Below are 19,141 nucleotides of genomic sequence, written 5' to 3' on the forward strand. Positions count from 1 at the left end.
CAATGGGAACGCCCCACGCATGTTTTGGTCTTGCCTGCTCGCTAGCGTACGTGGATGTCAAGCGCGAAACGCTGAAATGGATGTGAACAAGATTCTGAATAGAAAATTTAGTTTCAAAAAGTTGCCAGATGGGTCGACTGACAAGACCAAAGTTTGGACAGAGGCATATGGATACCGCAACTAAAAACAAGCTTACTGCAGCCATAACCAAGTAATATTCATTCTTTCTGGAGAGAAATAAGAGGCTGGGTTGATAAGCCTCTGGTGAATAAATAGAAGAGCATTATAGTCTGACTGCTTGTATGTTCAGAGGAAACTTAAAAAAGGAAAGCCATGGTTTAACTGCACTATAGGCTAAGTCCTAGTTTACAATGATGTGCACTTTGTAACTTTATCTTGTATCACCCTGTTTTGATCCCTTAGAAAAGGTTGTTGAAGGGACTTTTTTGTAACCAAGCATTTATTTTTTGTCATCTGTTTATTGACAGTGTTAAATTGTGTGAGATTTGATTCATTCAAATGTGAATGACTGCTCAAAATGAGAATGTTAGTGTGAAATATAACACTACACATTGTTTTCAATAAAAAACATTTGCACAAAGCAAGCCTATCCACTTCTCCATGTTGATAACAGTATTAAAATGATAATTAATGGGACATTTAGAATAGATAAAAATGTGCGATTAATTTGTGATTAATCGCAAGTTAACTACGACATTTATGCGATTAATCGCGATTCCGATTCTGATTCTGATTCTGATTCTGATTCTGATTCTGAACTCCTTAGTTCGTGTCTTGTGTCACCATTGCTGTCCAGTTCCCATTTCTCCTGGGCGACCTAAATCTTCTGATGCTTTGGTCCATATTGAGTGTTTATTGCACCTTATTTGTGGTGTAGAGAGGTTACATTAAAAAACTACTTATAGTTGTTACATGTGCAAATATGCTGTGCTTCATATTTATTTAATCTTGATGTAAGAAGAGTTTAAATGACTGTACTGTGCGTATGTACACATATGACAAACTGGTGCTCCAGTCTGCACTGGGAATGAAATTTTGTTTTTGTGGCTTTTTTGAATGTGCACTTTTGCTCATGTATGTGTCTTGTTCTTTGGGTCAGTTGCTTTTTTATTTATAAAGTATTCCCAGTGTTTCTCCTTCCATAGAGATTAGTGGCACCCTCCCATTAATTCCCATCATCAATCAAGCAGCATGAGATTTGTAAAAACAAACAGCTAAGAGAGCATAAAGACCAGCTGGCAGCATTTCACTGTCTGTCTTTACTCCTTGCTTCTCAGTTGCTGTCTTTGTCTCTAGACACTGATCATTATCTCCCTCGCTGTCTGGCTCCCCCATTTCTCTCTGAGTCTCTTTCATCTCTCTCACTGGCTTTATCACTCTATTTTCTTTCCATCCCTCTCTCTCTGTTCTTCATCATCCATACCACCCATGTCTCACTCATTTCTGAAGCTCTCTGCTTCCTCAGAGGGACATCTTCTCCCTCTGCATTTATTCATTGCTCTCCTGGCTCTCATTCAGTACACTTTCTTAACACTCTGTGTTTGATTTTATCTCCTCAGTAACTCTGCTTACTGTGACCTGCAGTATTCAAGGTGTAAATGGGTTTGTAGGTTAAAGTTAATTTAAAAGGTTTTAGGTTCAAAGGTTAATTGCTGACTCTAAATTGCCTGTAGATGTGAATATGAGTCTCAGTGGTTCTCTATCTCTTTGTGTCAGCCCTGTGATGAACTGGTGATATGTCCAGGGTGCACCCCTGCCTCTTGCCCAGTGTCAGCTGAGATTGGTTCCAGCACTGTTACGGTTTTCACCACGCTTTTAACAGAACCCAAGGATGCAGACCAGAGAGAAGGCAGGTAAAAAGAACAAAAATTTATTAATAAAGAAAAGCGCACTCAAAAGGAGTGGAAAAAACAACAAACCACAAAAAGCGCACTCTAACAGAGTGGGGATAACAAAGGGAGCACACGTGGAAGTATCAGACAGGCTACTGAAACAAAGAAACACACCTTTAGTGGTGGAACAAAGAAAACACATTAGCACACTCACAATGGGACGAGAAAGAAAGTACTTACAATATAGAATCATGACCAGGCCTGGAAAAGATCTCAGGAGGAAAGAGACTGGAACAATCCGGCAACAGCTAGGAGACAGCTCTCTCCTTATAAACTGCGCCTGATGAGCTGCCGGTGTGCTCAGGTAGGCAGAGCTGGCCAGGTGCAGGATACACCCAGCTGCACAGACAGGGGGAGACAGACAGACAAAAACCACACTGGGAAAAGGGAAATGGAAACACAAGGGTGAGACAGACTGCCAGGTCCTAACAAGCACCCTGCAACCCTGCAAAGGACAAGATTATCCATGATAGATAATGGATGGATGGATGGGGTTTAAAGTTAGCAGCAGTGTAGAAACACATGATCCATGGAAACAGTCACTGGGAAGGGGATATGATGGTTTGTCATGATGTTTAATTGACAGAGGGAGCTATTTCTTAGTCTATACCTTTAAAAGCGCAAGCTCTGCATTAGGCTGTACATTGGACCCAAAGAGTTAATGCTGATAGGAGTAGCAGAGAAAATGAGGGAGCAAGACTACAATGTCAAAATACTTTACAAGATATAGTCCATTCAGAATCTTACTTAAATAAGTATGTTCAGCCAATTGTACTTCAGTATTGTGAATAATTGATCTTGTCAGTGGTACATTATATATTATATAACTGAACTATTATTGCTGATCCATCATTGTCTAAGTAGCCTTAATGACTGAATTTCAGCTACACACCATTATGTAGGCTGATCTCTGACAGTCTATGTCATATTTTCTAAGCTAATATGTGTTTCAGATTTCACTCGAAAATGTTTTTAGTGGTATAGTAAAATGGAAATACTTCAGAAAACTACAACTACCTCAAAACAAAACTTATGTACAGTAGGCCTTGAGTAAATGTACTTAGATGTTTCACTCTTCATGTGGGTTCTCTGAAGCCACAGAAGATATTAAAGGAGCTAGTCTATTACTAGCCACTGAGATGTCTTACCCCGGTGTGACCTAGTTGACGCGCTTCGCTCGCTTAATAAGCCTAACTGTGTGTTGCTTCCTCATAGAATCTACAGCAATTCATTGCAGCATAACAGTTTCCTTATTGCTCTACAGTGATCAACGTGAACAATAACAATTTCTTCTATAGACCAAACACTCAGCTTCCCAGTAATGATTTCAGCACTACAGCGGTCAAAGTTAGGCTGTAATCTCATCCTTGTGCATTATAGGTGCAGTACACCTTTAAGGAGCTCACTATGAATCACAAGGTAGGGCTTAGTGCTCTTTTTTATGTAGTACTTCTAGTACAGAAACTCCACATTCACATTCCAGTGACCACCTCTCCCAAAACTATCAATTTTAATGCCCACCTAACCCCAATGTGAATTTGAATAGAATGTGAAGGAGTAACAGCTCTGATGTTACGTCAAAGACATCTCCGTACTGTGTTGCAGAGATATCTACTAGTTAGCATACTAACAAGCTAGCTGTGGCCCATCATGTCTCGTAATACCATAATACCCCTTTGTACCTCAACAGGCAATAGTCCGTGCCATCCCAGTAGCTCACCAGGTAGAGTGTGGGTACCATGTACTTAGACTGTCCTTACTGCAGCAAGTCCAACCCGACACGCCGCTGCACGCCTGCCTCTCCAGTCCAGGCCTGCCATGTCTTCATCAGAGCCCACAAATGTGGCTTACGCTACTGCTAGCATTTATACTTGTGTGCCAGAGAGTCTGTGCTTTGCAATTACACTGCCAAAACAGTAGATAGTGGTGAGATTTTTATGTCAATGCGCTGAGTTTCTTTGTGCACTTCCTATGTGTACTTCAAGTGATAGCAACTGAAAGTAAGCAGATCATGTTGGAGTTAATAAATGTGCAACAACAGTTCATTTTGGTAAAATGAACTGTTTCTGCCAGCAGAAAAGAGAGAAGATGTTGGAGGAGATCACTTATATGACCATTGAACCGACTGTGGCAAAAGAAGGTGAATTTTCTCTGCTTGTCTGGCCGCTGAGAGACATGGATGAGGAGATGCGTTTCAGATATTTTTGGATGCCAGCAGGTAGATTTGCCAATTTGGTTTAAGATGAAGAAGAAGAATTCCTTTATTTGTCACAATTTATACACAACATGCAGAGTTGAGAGGGAAACTACATGCCATGCATCTGTGAAATTCTTTCCCACTTTTTGACCCATCCATGGTCAGTCCTTCCTCCATGGCAGACCAGAAGCGGTGGGCTGCCAGTCGACCGGCGCCTGGGGACCAGTTCCATTGTCGTCACCATTGGTCAGGTGGTGATCTTCTTGCATGTTTTTAGTGGGGGTATTTTTATGGAGGATACCCCAGGTGAACACGGGGAGAACATGCAAACTCCACACAGAGAGGCCCGTTATTTTATTGTTTATTGTAGACATTACTCAGAGATTGGCAATCACTATTGGAAGTTTCGCTTCAGGTGGAACAAGCTGGAGCAGGTAGCTACAAACTGGCAGCTATATGGAAAGCACTGCAGGTAGGGTTCCTTCCCTGTCCTACTGTTGCCCAATATCTGGTGGTTGTCTGTTTTCCTCAGCAACTGTTTTTGTGGGTGTCTCATCAGCAGCTGAAGTAGTGGGCATACTAGCTTTAATCACTCCCATCCTATGATTAGAAATGACAAAAACTGCAAATAGTTTTAGGATTGTCTTTGGAATTAAACATTTAGTTACCAATTTATTACACATAGCTAAAACTAATGCAGTGTAATAAATCGCACCATATTAATGATTTACTGTTCATTTTTTCTTGAAACCATTTCACAGAGGTGTTGAGTGAGCTGCTTTTTTGGCTGCCAGCCAAGTTCTACAAACTATGTTTTTTTGCCCTGGAAAACCCTGAAATAATGAACATCAATACAACACATGACGTGCTGCCAACATTGTTATGTGACTGTTGTTTGAGTAATACAATTTGTCTTGGTGCTCACCTCTAACCCATTTCTTATCAGTTTGCTTTCTGTCTGCCTCTTTTGCCTCCACTGTCTGTCTTTACTGGAGGCTGTGCACACACACCTACAGCACACAGTGTCTCTTTTGTGGTACACCACTAATGAATGCTGCCATTACTCAACCAAGCGCAATTAAACATAGAAAAGTATTGAATGTTTTTTGTCCCCAGTTAATGGCAATTAATGTGCATGACATAAAATGTCCACCAAGTAAAATAAACAAAAAAGTGAACAGGAAATAGTATGTATTCATAGACAGGCACTAACTGAAGACTTCATGGTGAGTACTTCTTACGTTTAAATACTGTACAGTATATAGACTTAATAACCTGTGTAACTAACATGGTTCTTGCTCAAAGGATCATGTATGAACAGTATGAACCCTATGAGGTATCCATCAGTGTATATTGTATGAATCCACAGTGTGGATTGTTATGGGGGGAAAGTAGAGTATAGCAGTTTTAGTACAGGTACAGGGTATCTCATAGGTAAGAATTGTCTCATTATTATGTTCCATTTGGCCCACTAAAAAGTATAACAAACCTTAATTGAACATGAGCTGAAAGTCTTTGCTTGTAGAAAAAATGCACTGCGGGTCTACCATGATGAATGAGATGGATAAAAGCTTTGGCTTTTCCTGTGTGCAGCTACATGGTCAGGCTAATGGGCTGTGGATCTTTACAAGAGCACTGCTGACAACACACAGTGTTTTACTGCAGCTCATGGGGGGACGTTTAGAGTGTCACATTTACATAGAAACAAGATATTGTCATTTGTTGAAGAAAACAGATTGTGGCTTAGTTTTCATTTCAGATTCTAATCAGAGGGACACTGCCTCAGCAGTGACAGTCACATTATGTTCAGTGTTTGGGTTTGCCAGTGATTTAATGTGTTTGGGAGGACTGTTGGTAATAATTAGATACTAGGGTCAGAGACACATTTAAAAATTGTAGTCGATTTAATGAAAGCTATGTCAAGAAGTGAAAATACAGATTTAGGTCAAGTACAGAAGAAACTTTTCCAGGGCTTCTAACCACATATCATGACTTTCATTTGCAGATGAAGTTTGCTGAGTTGTCATGGAACAAAAAAGTGGTACAATAACAGCTAACCTGGCTAGCCAACTTGCAAACTAACTATTCATCAGCAGTACTAACACACCTTGTTTCTTAATTGTAATAACACATACATACTTACATATTGTGTTGTCTAAATGAATAATAGGCACAAAGTTTTGGAATTGGTCCAATAGGTTGCCAGCAGCAGCAAAATGGGCTGCAATGGCTAAAACAGGGGCAACTGCACCGATCTGAGTTTGTCCACTTACAGTGCTTGTTTTTGCCACTGACAGGCTCACGTTGTTTTATAAGTGTCTAAAAACAATATGGAAAGGATCCCTGCAGAGGTGGATCTTTTTGTTAAAGAGTGATATCCTTTTTGTTTAATCACAAACTGTTTTTTCACTTTCCTCAAAGCCACCAGACTCCATTGACAAAAAGAGCAATTACCTTGGTATTGTGGTATTACCTTGCAGAATATATATGTATATATTAAAAAAAAGAAAGAAAGAAAAAAAGACACTTCATTCAGTCTCAACACAAACAAAATAAAACTCACTAAAACCATATTGGTTTGTCTTTTCACTGTTCCAACAATCACCAACTTTGGTTTGGATAAAGTAAACTCTTAATTCAAAGAGTTAGATGTGAAAATATTCTGGTTGTCCACATTGTTTTCCCCTATTGTCTCTGATGGCTCTCTGACCTCTCTCTTGAAGCCATCTTGTTTTTTTCATATCAAACCCACTCCATAATAAATAAAAAGTTATGGATCAGGTGCACATGGAAATATGTTTGAACAGGAGGGGTACCAGACACATGTGCCAGAACAAATAAAACATCCCAGGCTACTGTTCACCGTCTCTCCCTGTCCATTTCATTTAGCTCATCATCTTTGTACTCTAATGTTGGCTCACCAGCTACTGAACTTTTTTTTTTTTTTTTTTTTTTTTTAAATTACAAACAAAATCATCTCTCTACTTGCATGTATTTTTACGTAATCAACAGCACTGCTCCGTTGCTATGTACTTAACTTCAACAGCTAATCCGGGGGGTCACTCACTGTGTTTAGTTTTATTTGGACTCAAAATACAAGCGCTCCAAATAGCCTTCATAGACAAAAAAAAAATACTAGCAACTGGAAGTAATGGACATCTGTATCTAATTATGTTAATGAAATGATTAAATTCATCAGTATTCATGAACACTCCCACTTATTATTTCTTTGTGGTGGTCTGTGCTTTTGGTTAATTACCATTTGATCATTTGTTCCCTTCTCTGTGCAGGAACATCAGTTTTCCAGGTGACAGCCTCAGATGCAGATGACCCGACCTATGGGAACAGTGCCAAGATAGTTTACAGCATCATAGAGGGACAGCCATACTTCTCTGTTGACCCCAAGACAGGTAAAACTGCCTCTGTGTTCACTTTAAAGATGGTTTAACTGTTGCCCAGGGAAGGTTCAAACAGAGAGGTAGGTAGCTAGGATCACCTAGCACAAGTAATGCAGTAAACAAAACAATGATGCCAAAAGGCAAGGAAAGCACTAGGGTTTTTGCTTTGTTGTCTGAATCTATTAAATGTTTGGGAAAATTGTTCTAAAAGAATTTTCCAGTGTTTAATGATGCAGGTGGTGAACTGTGAACTGCTTTTGGCAGTGGAGCCAGATCTTTTAGGGGATTAGTGTCAAAGGTGGGGAAGGCTCTTCAAATGGCAGCCTCCACCTGCTCTATTAATTTTAGTTAAAGTGCACCGCAGGTTGTTCACTTTGTATAGGTCAATAATGTTCAGGAAGCCCTAATGGTATGGTTTAGTTGTCATACCTTTCTTCAGGAAGGCACACATACTATACAGTATACATCAAAAATATTATATACATTTCACAATGTGTCAAAAGTGTCAGGCAGAATATTCATAAATGCCAGATATTCAGTACCAATCTTGTGCAACTAATTATTCTACTAATAGCCACCAAGGAACTATGCTTGGGCGGTTCAAACTATAATAGTGGTAATGAAAAATACCCATGTGTGCTTCAATAAGGTTTTGATAGCATGCTTAGGGCTAAAAATCATATGTCATATGTCATTTGAGTTGCTAAAATACCTAAGGTGTCTGATGTAATGTCTGATATCTGCAGGGGAATTTTCTCAGTGCTCCAGTTGTTAGTGCAGTTACATTTGAGAGTGCAATGTCATGAATTCTGTGTTTACTGCAACACCCTGGTGACCTAGGGGTCACCATGTCCTGACAAAGACTTTTTTTGGATCTTTTTGGGATCTCCCATAATTTTCTCATCATCATCTTTCTACTGTCACTGTCAAAATAAGGGCAAAATGCCTGAATTCTGTGTTTGCTCATTTCAATCACAGCACTTCTATTTTAACTTTCACACACATAATGTAGTGATGTGAGGATTCAGCAGTAAACTCAGTGGTGGTGCACCAGTGTCCACCTACCTAGCCACTGTTTCTTGAGGCATGCAAGCAGTTTTTGTGACAGATTTCTTGGAACATGCACTGAGTTTAAGAACAATCTTGACTCACAGAGGTTTTCTTGTGAGGAATAAAAAGTCAATGGTATGTGCACATTTCCAATGGTATGTGCACATTTCCTGAATCAGACAGAGAGTTTTGAAATCAGCCTGAGGACTGAAAACTAGTGGAACAGACACTAACCTACAAATGTATGGCCCTTCCAACCTTCCATAAGGTTTGATGCCTTACATTGCTAACCTTTTGAGAAATTACACAGCTCCTTGTCCACCTTGTAGTAACAGTATCTAAATTCCATGCATTTTGGTAACCAGCATTGGCTGATTGGGTTTAGCAGCACTATAATTTGCATTTGTTTTATGGATAAATAAATTAAACTTTTGCATTATAGCATTGTAACTAATATATTTTATTGTTTGAGACATTGAGGTTTAGTGACTTTTATTTTGAAATTTGATTTTTTTAAAATAAATTACAGGTTTGCTTCTGCTTCCTTCTCTTTTTCCTCATTCTCTCTGCTGAGGTGGCAGAGACAAACTACACAATGGAGAAATGCCTGATTATGTGAATAAATGCCTTCCGTTCCATCTCTCTGTTTCAGGACCCTGATAAATTAATTTATACCCCAGTATAGTCAATATTTAATGCCATTAGCCAGAGACAGTCCAAAGTGAATCCTTTATGTCTTCACCACAGAAAGCTGAGTAATATCTGATCAAATATATTTTAGCGACGCTTCCCATTTATTCTCAGTGCACGGCTGCAATGTCTCTTTTACTTTTTGTTGTAGTGGCCTTGTCTGTGCTTGCCTTGTGAGGTTATTTGAAAGAGCATTGTACAATAAAATGAATAATAATAAAAAAAAATAATATAAAGAATATTTTTGAAATGTTGGAAATAATGACAGTTAGCCTTTTCTTTTTACCTGATTAATAATCAAATAATCAAAGTTGTAATTGACAAGTAATCGATTATCAAAATATTAATTAGTCGTTGCCCTAACTAGTACCCACTGAAACGAATGGCTTCTTGAAAGGAAGCAATGCACTGCATATAAATAACATGCATGCTATGGTATGCTCTTGAAATTTTTCAGGAGTGATGTGTACACATTTGTAGTAAACAGACATAAGAAATTCAATCAACATGTTAACACCACAGTGTGTTGTTCTTGTTAGCTCTAACCACTCACAACTTCACACACATTGTGCTGTGTAACTTAAAACACATGAAAACTGTCACAAAACCTTTTTTCACAAACAGAAGGAACCAATCACAAACTTCTGCTCCTACGAAAACCTGTAGCAACATCAGTGTAAAAGCATTTTGCATTACGGTTTGACGACTATATGTTGCACTTGTATTAATTATGTCTCTTGGAGCATCTGAAAAAGGCTTAGTTTTTGCATGCTCCAGAAACACCATTGTGCTTGTTACTGTGAACCCTGAAGTTTGCCATATAGATTTTATACAGATTTTGGAACTTGCCAGCAATCTTGCGCTGCTGAAGCTGCATGATGATTTCCCTGAGCACTTCAAAAGGGAAACAAAGGGGCTTCGGATAAACTAGATTGAGTACATATATCAAACGTAGAAGCAGGCCATAAGCTGAGGCAACTGAGATCAGTTCATGCAACACCTCCATGCTCTCACTGACAACGCTGTCTTCAGGTGCCTTCCACATGCGCCTCCTAATGATAAGCACTAGCATGGTGAGCTGCTCCAGGTCCCATTGAGCAAGTCCAACTCCAGCAGAGTACATGACACATAAACATAAAGCATCACTGGCATCACTGTTCTCTGTCAGGGGATAACAGGATAATTATGTCATTTGATGCCTAAAAAATCATGCTGGTGGAATACCTTAATTTTCCCAAAATTCAGAATTTCAGTAGTAGAATTCCAATTGCAGAAATTAATATTTTGCTGTCTGATGTTGCTCTTTAACCCAAAGGTCGTCTTTATCTTGTTGAGAAGCTAGTGCCTCTGGTATGCAATTTGGAAAAGTCAGTTTTTCAACATTGCTCTCCCCCCAAATTCCCCTTCCAAGACTCTCAAAGCATTTATAATCACATCTAGCTCACAGAACTTCATATTAATTTTGATTGTATGTTTTGATCATGATTATGTAATGCTTGGGAATTTTGACACCAGTAGACAACAAATATGATGATGGGATTGTTTCATTTCAAATATTGAAATATTTTTGTTTCATGAATGATTTTGTAACTGAAACACCAGATGATGTTAAAAATAAAACATGGTTTATATTTGAATACGAGCATATTCCTAACCTTATAAAGATAATGGTTAATATTACGCATCTTCCAAACTTTTAAGACTGTACAAAGACTGCAATAAACAAGCAGAAAATAAATGTATGATAAAATAAATGAAAATAAAAAAAGTCCTTAACTTCAATCTTGAGTTGCATGAAATAAATTGCAGTAGAAACTTGGATAAATATGCAAGTATGCAAATATGCAAGCAAGTCCGTATCTGAAGATTTCTGTCAGACCATTTGAGATTTCCTTGTTAAAGAACATTGATGTGAGCAGTGGAAATATTCGTCACTTCCAATAGAGGTCTGATGAAGCTATATGTGTGCAAATGATGTGCAAAAGCTCTTGAAAAGCTCTTGAAATGTAATTCTGTGCTCAGAGATTGTAAAACCAAGATGCAATTGAGTCCTCAGTATGAACTGGACAGACAACAACATCAGCAATGTCCTTCAGGTCTGTTGAGATCTGCTAAGGCAAAGTACAAGTTCAAAAGGAAAAAAATCCTTAAAAAGGCTGTGCACAAAATCTGGAGGAAAGCCAATGGTAATGTCAAAATATGAGAGGTGCTTTGACAAAGTACGCTTTGATTTAACACCATGAAGAAGAAGAAGAAAAAGAAGAAGAATCAGAGGGACAATCCCCTTTATTTGTCACACACATTACATACACGCACACGTGCCATGCAATTGGTGAAATTTGTCTTCTGCGTTTGACCCATCCTGGTCCTAAAGACACCACTTCCAACTTTTTTAGTCTGGAACTCTGATCTATCTAGGGGGCTAAATCTTCATAAGCATGTATAGTATAGTATAGTATAGTATAGTATAGTATAGTATAGTATAGTATAGTATAGTATAAGTACATTTTCAACAAATCTAGACTGTAAAATATAAAATACTGTAAAAAGCTTGTCACTGACCCCTCACTCTGAACTGTTCTGCCAACTTTTTTAAAAATATCCCACACCGTTCCAAAATTACAAGCTCATTAATGATAGGTTTTAACACTTGTCATACCTATAGCACTTCAGATCATTGCTTTTGTTTAAAGCCGGCAAATAGATAGGACCAAGCAGAGTTACAGCCCGGTGGCAACTTACCCCAACTCCAATCCACAAACCACAAATACTTATATACTTCCTCATCTACAACTACATTAGACACAAGATAGATGAAATTCAGGAGAATGGAAGAGAGTTCAAGGATGCACAGTGGCACAGCAGGTAGTGCGCGTGCCTCACAGCAACAAGGTTGCTGGTTTGACTCCCGGGTCAGGCAGGCAGGGCCTTTCTGTGTGAAGTTTGCATGTTCTTCCTGTGCATGCGTGGGTTCTCTCCGGGCACTCCGGCTTCCTCCCACAGACCAAAAACATGCTCATTAGGTTATTTTGGTGACTGTAAAATTGCCCCTAGGTGTGAGTGTGAGTGTGAATGGTTGTGTGTTTGTGCCCTGCAATCGACTGGCGACCGGTTCAGGGTGTACCCCGCCTCTCGCCCGTTGACGGCTGGGATAGGCTCCAGCACCCCCCGCAACCCCGAAAGAGATAGGCGGCATAGAAAATGGATGGATGGATGGATGGATGGGTGGAAGAGAGGTCAATCTCAGTATCCCTTTCCAAGTTTTCAGAATCACTATTGTGAACAGCACAACCATACCTGACAATGCTCTCAGAATGTTTTCTGTATTTATGACTTTTGACATTCTCATATATTTTGGTTTTATTTCACAGTTTTGAAATTCACACATTATCTTTAAGATGCTGAAATACTTGATTAAAATATTCCCTGTCTGTGGAGAACTGACTATGACCACAAATGTGGCTCTGTAAGGCTTTGCAGGTCACAAATCTACATATACAATTTAAATAAGTGCATGGATATGAATTGTCCTGTCAGTAATGACTATGATTCAGTTTGTAGTGATTGAGCAATTCAGATCTTGATGCCCTCCTGCAGCCTTTGCATCTCCACATGCAGCACAACACAGCAAAAACAGAGAGATGGGCTTTACCATGTGTATTTTGGTAGGTTAAAAATAATTTGGATAAACTGTGGAGCCAATTGTTTAAACACAAAAGTTCTTTTTATCAAATATAGCAAACCTCTGAATAGACTTTAAAGGGCCGATGTGTAAAATTTAGGTAGATCTTTTGCTGGAGAGGGAATCTAATGAGTATGTTTAGTGTATAATTACCTGAAAATAACAATCATTTTATGTTCATTACTTTAGAATGAGCTCTTTATATCTGCAGAGGGGGCAGGCCCTCTTCCATGGAGTATGCAATGTTTAACCTCCATATTTCTGCAGTAACTCAGAATGGACAAACCAAACACTGACTTTAGACGGGGCCGTTGATGGTTTTTGTGGCCACTGTGGCCTGAATGCATTCACAAGAGTGACATACACCTTTTCTGCACAGTGTTTCAAGTCTACTTTCTAACACATTGAGGCATTTGCACTTTCCAAAAATAACTCCTGAGTCACAGTTGGGGCAGCTGTGGCTCAGGAGGTAGAGCTATCATCCACTTATCAGAAGGTCAAGGGTTCAACCCCTGGCCTCAGCAACCTACGTGTCGAAGTACCTGAGATGCTGAACCCCAAATTGCCCTTGATGCTGTGCCATCAGCGTGTGAGTGTGTGTGAATGTTTAAAAGATTGTAATGAGCAGGTGGCCTAGCCATCATATGAATGTGTGTGAAAGGGTGAATGCAGACTTCTGTTGTAAAAGCACGTTTATGTCAGACTAGAAAAGCGCTACATAAATACAGAAATCCCATCTCCATGGCTGAGTGTAGTCCAAAAGTTGTGACTATGTGCACTGCGAAATGTGTGACCCAACACATAAATTAAGTGATATGACCCGTATGCAAACTGGCAGTGAAACCTTACCCAGCCAAACATGCGACCACAGCTGTATTCATTTTCACACTTGGGGAGAACTTGGGGAGAAAAAAAAAATGTAGCGAGTTAAAATTTGACATTTTACTAGTTATGTAAGCTATAACATATTACACAGTGAGAAACTACATAAAATGATAATTACTCAGGATCTTTGCATAATGGTAATGTAATGTATAAGGGTTACGAGTGCCATCCAGTGGCACCGTAGGTGTCAAAAAAGAACTGATGTTGTTGCAGTACACAGTGACAAAGGCACAAAGGAAGGCTCACATAGTTTCATTTTGCTGGATCCTGCTAATGATGCGTGATTTGCAGACATTTTGTTAGCGTTCAGTTAGCATAGCATTAGTTAACATTAACCCTATCATTAACGAACACCAGTTTTGGAATATAATCACTCCTTTGTGTCACACTGCGGTGAGGTCGTCCTGTCTTGGGTTATTGTCTTGTCATTTCCTGTTTTATTTTGAAAGTCTAACTCTCCTCTCGTTTCAGATCACTTGCCCTTCCTCTTGTGTCACCTGTTCGTCATCCCTGATTCCTGATTGTGTCCACCTGTTCCCCATTACCCTCATGTGTTTAAATAGTCTGCGTCTCCCTTTGTCCTGTGCCGAAGTGTTTCGTCTTATGTCCGATCACCAAAGCCTGCATCATAGCTCACAGCCACAGTCTGTATTTGTAAGTCTTGTTTCCTCGTCAGAGTGATTTTTTGTTGTAACTTCTGTAGTTTAGTTTAGCATTTATAGTCTTTTGAGTAATTTGCTTTCTTGGTTTGCCTCCCTTTGGAGTGATTTTCAGTTCATATAGTTCATAGTTGAAGTGAGTCTAGCCTCCATCTTTTAGGAGAGTTTTTTTGTTTCTGTCCTGTTCTTTCTGTTTCTTTGTTAGCTCTTTCTCCATTCGGAGAGACTTTAGTTTAAAGTTTTGTAGCCTCTTGATTTTCCTCTCTGTGAGTGATTTTGATTTTGATAATTTTTATAGATCCGTGATTGAGATATTTTCCTCCTTTGGAGTGTTTTTTGTTTTCTCTAGAGTAGTTGAGTATTTTCAAAGATCAGGTTTCATAGCCCCTTTGTTTGCTCTGCATAGAGGTTGTCTTGACTCAAATAAAGTCTGCTCACTGTCATTCTCTGCTCCTGAGTCCTGTTTTGAGTTCGGGCCTGACAGTACACTTCGGCCAGTATGGACTCAGCAGAGGCTGGCCGGTGGGCGGCCACGTTACAGGCTCAGGAAGCCCGCATCTCTCGTCAGGAGGAGTTCCAGACGGCGATGGTGGGTCAGCTTGGCCAGCTTTCGGCCCAGGTGAGGGAGCTGACGGACCACCTGCGGCAGACAGCCCCACCATCAGCGGCGCCGGAACCCCCAGCTCCTGCTGCGGCCGCGTCCCAGGGCGTGGCCGGGATGGGAATCAAGTTGGCTTCCCCGGAGCGATACTCGGGGGAACCAGGACAATGCAGGGCTTTCCTTATTGATTGTTCTATACATTTTGAACAGCTCCCGCACGCATTCATCACAGACAAGTCGAAAATTGCATTCATGATTTCCTACCTGACAGGGAGAGCCAAAGCTTGGGCCGCCGCTGAGTGGGCTCGAGACTCTCCGCTTTGCTCCTCTTTTACAGACTTCAAAACTGCTCTCATGATGACTTTCGATCCTGTGTCGACTGACAGGGAAAAGGCCAGGGAGTTGAGCAGAGTGACACAGGGCCGGGACTCGGTGTGCGACTATGCTATTCGCTTTCGCACCCTGGCGGCGGAGAGTGGATGGAATAACACCGCCCAGTACGATGTCTTCCTGAAGGGGCTGGCGACTCATATCCAGGAGCTGCTGTTGCCTCTGGATTTGCCTGCGGACCTGGATTCACTCATCTCGCTTGCCATCCGGACTGACAACCGGGTTCGTGAGCTCCGGCAACCGCGGAGCAGTGGTTCGAGGTCGGAGAGGGCTCCGTGTTTTCCTGCCCCGGGGGGGCAAGTTCTCCGTGATTCACCGCCTGAGCACCGTTTTCCCTCCTTCCCCACCAGGGAAGAGGAGCCCATGCAGCTTGGCAGGACACGGCTGACACCGGAGGAGCGACGACGACGCCAGCAGGAAGGCAGCTGCTTTTACTGCGGCAAATCTAATCACCTCGTCGCTACCTGTCCGGCCAAAAAGATCCAGGAGGTGAGTCAACCCCCAGCCACGGACCGCGCTCCGCGCAGCCTGACGCCTGTTAAGGTAACGCACCATGCCATCACTATGGACATTGAGGCACTCATAGACTCTGGGGCCGATGAGAGCTTAATTGACTGGGGGCTGGCGGAGACATTGGGGTTAAAATCAAACCCCCTGGCCAGCCCCATCAAAGCCAGGGCTCTCAACGGAAAAAAACTGTTTTTGATCACTCACGCCACGGAACCACTGGATCTGCAGATCCAGGGGCATTGGGAACTCCTGACCTTTTACTTGGTTACTTCACCCTCTCAGTCTCTGGTTTTAGGCTACCCTTGGTTATGTCAACACAACCCCCACGTGAACTGGATAACAGGGGCTATTATGGGATGGGGGGAGGATTGTGTGGACCACCGCAAACCGGTTCCGGTCCAGGGGAATAACATGACTGCTATTAATCACTTCTCTGTCACCTCTGCCACAGACTCTGAAACCTCCGACCTGAGCTCCGTGCCTTCCTGCTACCACCACCTCCGAGAGGTTTTTAACAAAAGCAAGGCCTTGTCACTTCCCCCACACCGGCCCTACGACTGCGCCATAGACTTGATTCCTGGCTCCCCCATACCCAAGGGCCGGTTGTACTCCATCTCCGGGCCAGAGAAAGCAGCCATGAAAGATTACATAGAGTCATCATTGAGGGCGGGGCTTATTCGTCCTTCCTCGTCAGCAGCTGGGGCCGGATTCTTTTTTGTAGGGAAAAAGGACGGATCTCTCAGGCCCTGCATCGACTACAGCCCCCTAAACGCCATCACCGTCAAAAATCGCTATCCCCTGCCCCTGATGACGTCTGTTTTCGACCAGCTGCAGCAGGCTAAGGTATTTACCAAGCTAGATTTACGCAATGCCTATCATTTAATCAGGATCAGAGAGGGGGATGAATGGAAAACAGGATTTAATACTCCTAGCGGCCACTACGAGTACTTAGTCATGCCTTTCGGTCTCACTAATGCCCCAGCTGTATTCCAGACTATGATTAATGATGTGCTCCGGGATTTTTTAGACCGGTTTGTGTATGTGTATTTGGATGACATTCTCATTTACTCATCAGATCTAGAAACTCACAGAAACCATGTATCCCAGGTCCTCCAACGGTTGTTGGAGAATAAGCTCTATGTGAAAGCAGAAAAAAGTGAGTTTCATGCCGACACCGTCTCCTTCCTGGGCTTCATTGTAGCCCCTGGAAGGGTGCAGATGGATCCGGCTAAAGTGAGCGCTGTGGCCAAGTGGCCCACGCCTGATAGCCGCAAAAAAGTCCAGCAGTTCCTCGGCTTTGCTAACTTTTACAGGCGGTTTATCAGACACTTCAGTGCTATAGCGGCTCCGCTCCATGCACTCACCTCCACGAAGCAGCCATTCCTCTGGACTCCGGAGGCAGAGGCAGCCTTTCAGCACCTCAAGACCCGCTTCACCACGGCTCCCATTCTCACGATGCCTGATCCTCTGCGGCAGTTTGTGGTCGAGGTGGACGCCTCCAATGAAGGGGTTGGGGCAGTCCTGTCCCAGCGGTCGGAACAGGACGGGAAGGTGCATCCCTGCGCCTTCTTTTCGCGGCGCCTGTCCAGGGCGGAGCGGAACTATGACGTCGGCGACCGGGAGCTGCTGGCGGTCAAGCTGGCCTTGGAAGAGTGGAGACACTGGCTTGAGGGGGCGGAACATCCGTTTATTGTCTGGACCGACCATAAGAACTTGGAATACATACGTAAAGCCAAGAGACTGAATTCTCGCCAGGCCAGGTGGGGACTCTTTTTTTAACCGCTTCTCCTTCTCTCTTTCTTACAGGCCGGGGTCCCAGAATGTCAAGCCCGATGCCCTGTCACGAATCTACGACCCCGAGCCTGTTGCCAAAGAACCAGAGCCAATCCTTCCACGGACCTGTGTGGTTGGAGCGGTGACTTGGCAGATAGAAAATGAGGTTAAGCATGCAAACGGTGAGAGCCTGCCACCTAGTGGGTGTCCCGAGAATCGATTGTTTGTCCCGGCTGAGCTGCGCCCACAGGTGATCCACTGGGCTCACACCTCGCTGCTTTCCTGTCATCCGGGGGTACGGCGCACCATGTATGCCATCTCCCGGAGGTTCTGGTGGTCATCCATGGAACGGGAGGTCCGGGAGTACGTCGAGGCTTGTTCGGTCTGTGCCAGAAATAAGACGTCCTCCAGGCCACGTATGGGACTTCTTCAGCCGCTGCCCATCCCCTCCAGACCATGGGCCGAAATCTCCATGGACTTCGTCACGGGGCTCCCGGTCTCCCAAGGTAACACCACGGTTCTTACGGTGGTAGACAGATTTTCCAAAATGACTAGATTCATAGCCTTGCCCAAATTGCCCACAGCCAAAGAAACGGCTGAGATTATGATTAACCATGTCTTCAGAGTCCACGGATTTCCTAGGGACATTGTTTCTGACCGGGGGCCCCAGTTTGTGTCACGTTTCTGGAAGGAGTTTTGTCGTCTCATCGGGGCCACGGCTAGTCTCACCTCAGGCTATCACCCGGAGGCCAACGGCCAGACCGAACGCATCAACCAGCAGTTGGAAACCGGCCTCCGATGTTTGGTGTCCCAGAACCCCTCAACATGGAGCAAACACCTGGTCTGGGTCGAGTATGCCCACAACTCCCTGCCCACCTCAGCCACTGGTTTTTCACCCTTCAAATGTGCGTATGGTTACGAGCCTCCTGTCTTCGCGGACCAGGAACCTGAAGTGTCGGTGCCCTCCGCCCATGCCATGATCCGCCGTTGCCGACGAATCTGGGCGGCCGCCCGGCAGCTCCTTATCCGCCAGGGAGACCGGGTCAAAAGGGCCGCGGACCGGAGAAGACGGCCCGCTCCTGCATACCAGCCAGGCCAGAGAGTGTGGCTCTCAGCCAAGAACCTTCACCTCCGAACCACCTCGAGGAAATTGGCACCACGCTTCGTGGGGCCATTCCCCATCACTAAGGTTATTGGTCCTGCAGCAGTTCGCCTGCGTCTGCCCCGGTCTCTCCATGTCCACCCCACGTTCCACGTAAGCCAGGTCAAACCAGTCAAGGACAGTTCCATGGTCCCGGCCCCCCCGCCCCCTCCTCCTCCGGAAGTTATAGACGGGGGTCCTGTCTACAAGGTCAAGAGGTTGCTGGCAGTGCGCACCCGGGGTCGGGGCAAG

At 43.0% G+C, this 19,141-nt stretch overlaps 1 protein-coding gene across 1 annotated transcript in view; it reads left to right on the plus strand.

Annotated features, from left to right (window-relative positions):
• The window catches only part of LOC139338461 (cadherin-18-like), a 252,805-nt gene that overhangs the window by 98,091 nt on the left and 135,573 nt on the right, over positions 1-19,141 (plus strand). Inside the window, exon 4 of the mRNA XM_070973476.1 lies at positions 7,401-7,520. Coding sequence (XP_070829577.1) covers positions 7,401-7,520 — 120 coding nt within the window. The remainder of the gene's footprint in view (positions 1-7,400; positions 7,521-19,141) is intronic.

The sequence above is a fragment of the Chaetodon trifascialis genome, chromosome 11 (assembly GCF_039877785.1).
Source record: "Chaetodon trifascialis isolate fChaTrf1 chromosome 11, fChaTrf1.hap1, whole genome shotgun sequence".
NCBI classification, from domain to species: Eukaryota; Metazoa; Chordata; class Actinopteri; order Chaetodontiformes; family Chaetodontidae; genus Chaetodon; species Chaetodon trifascialis.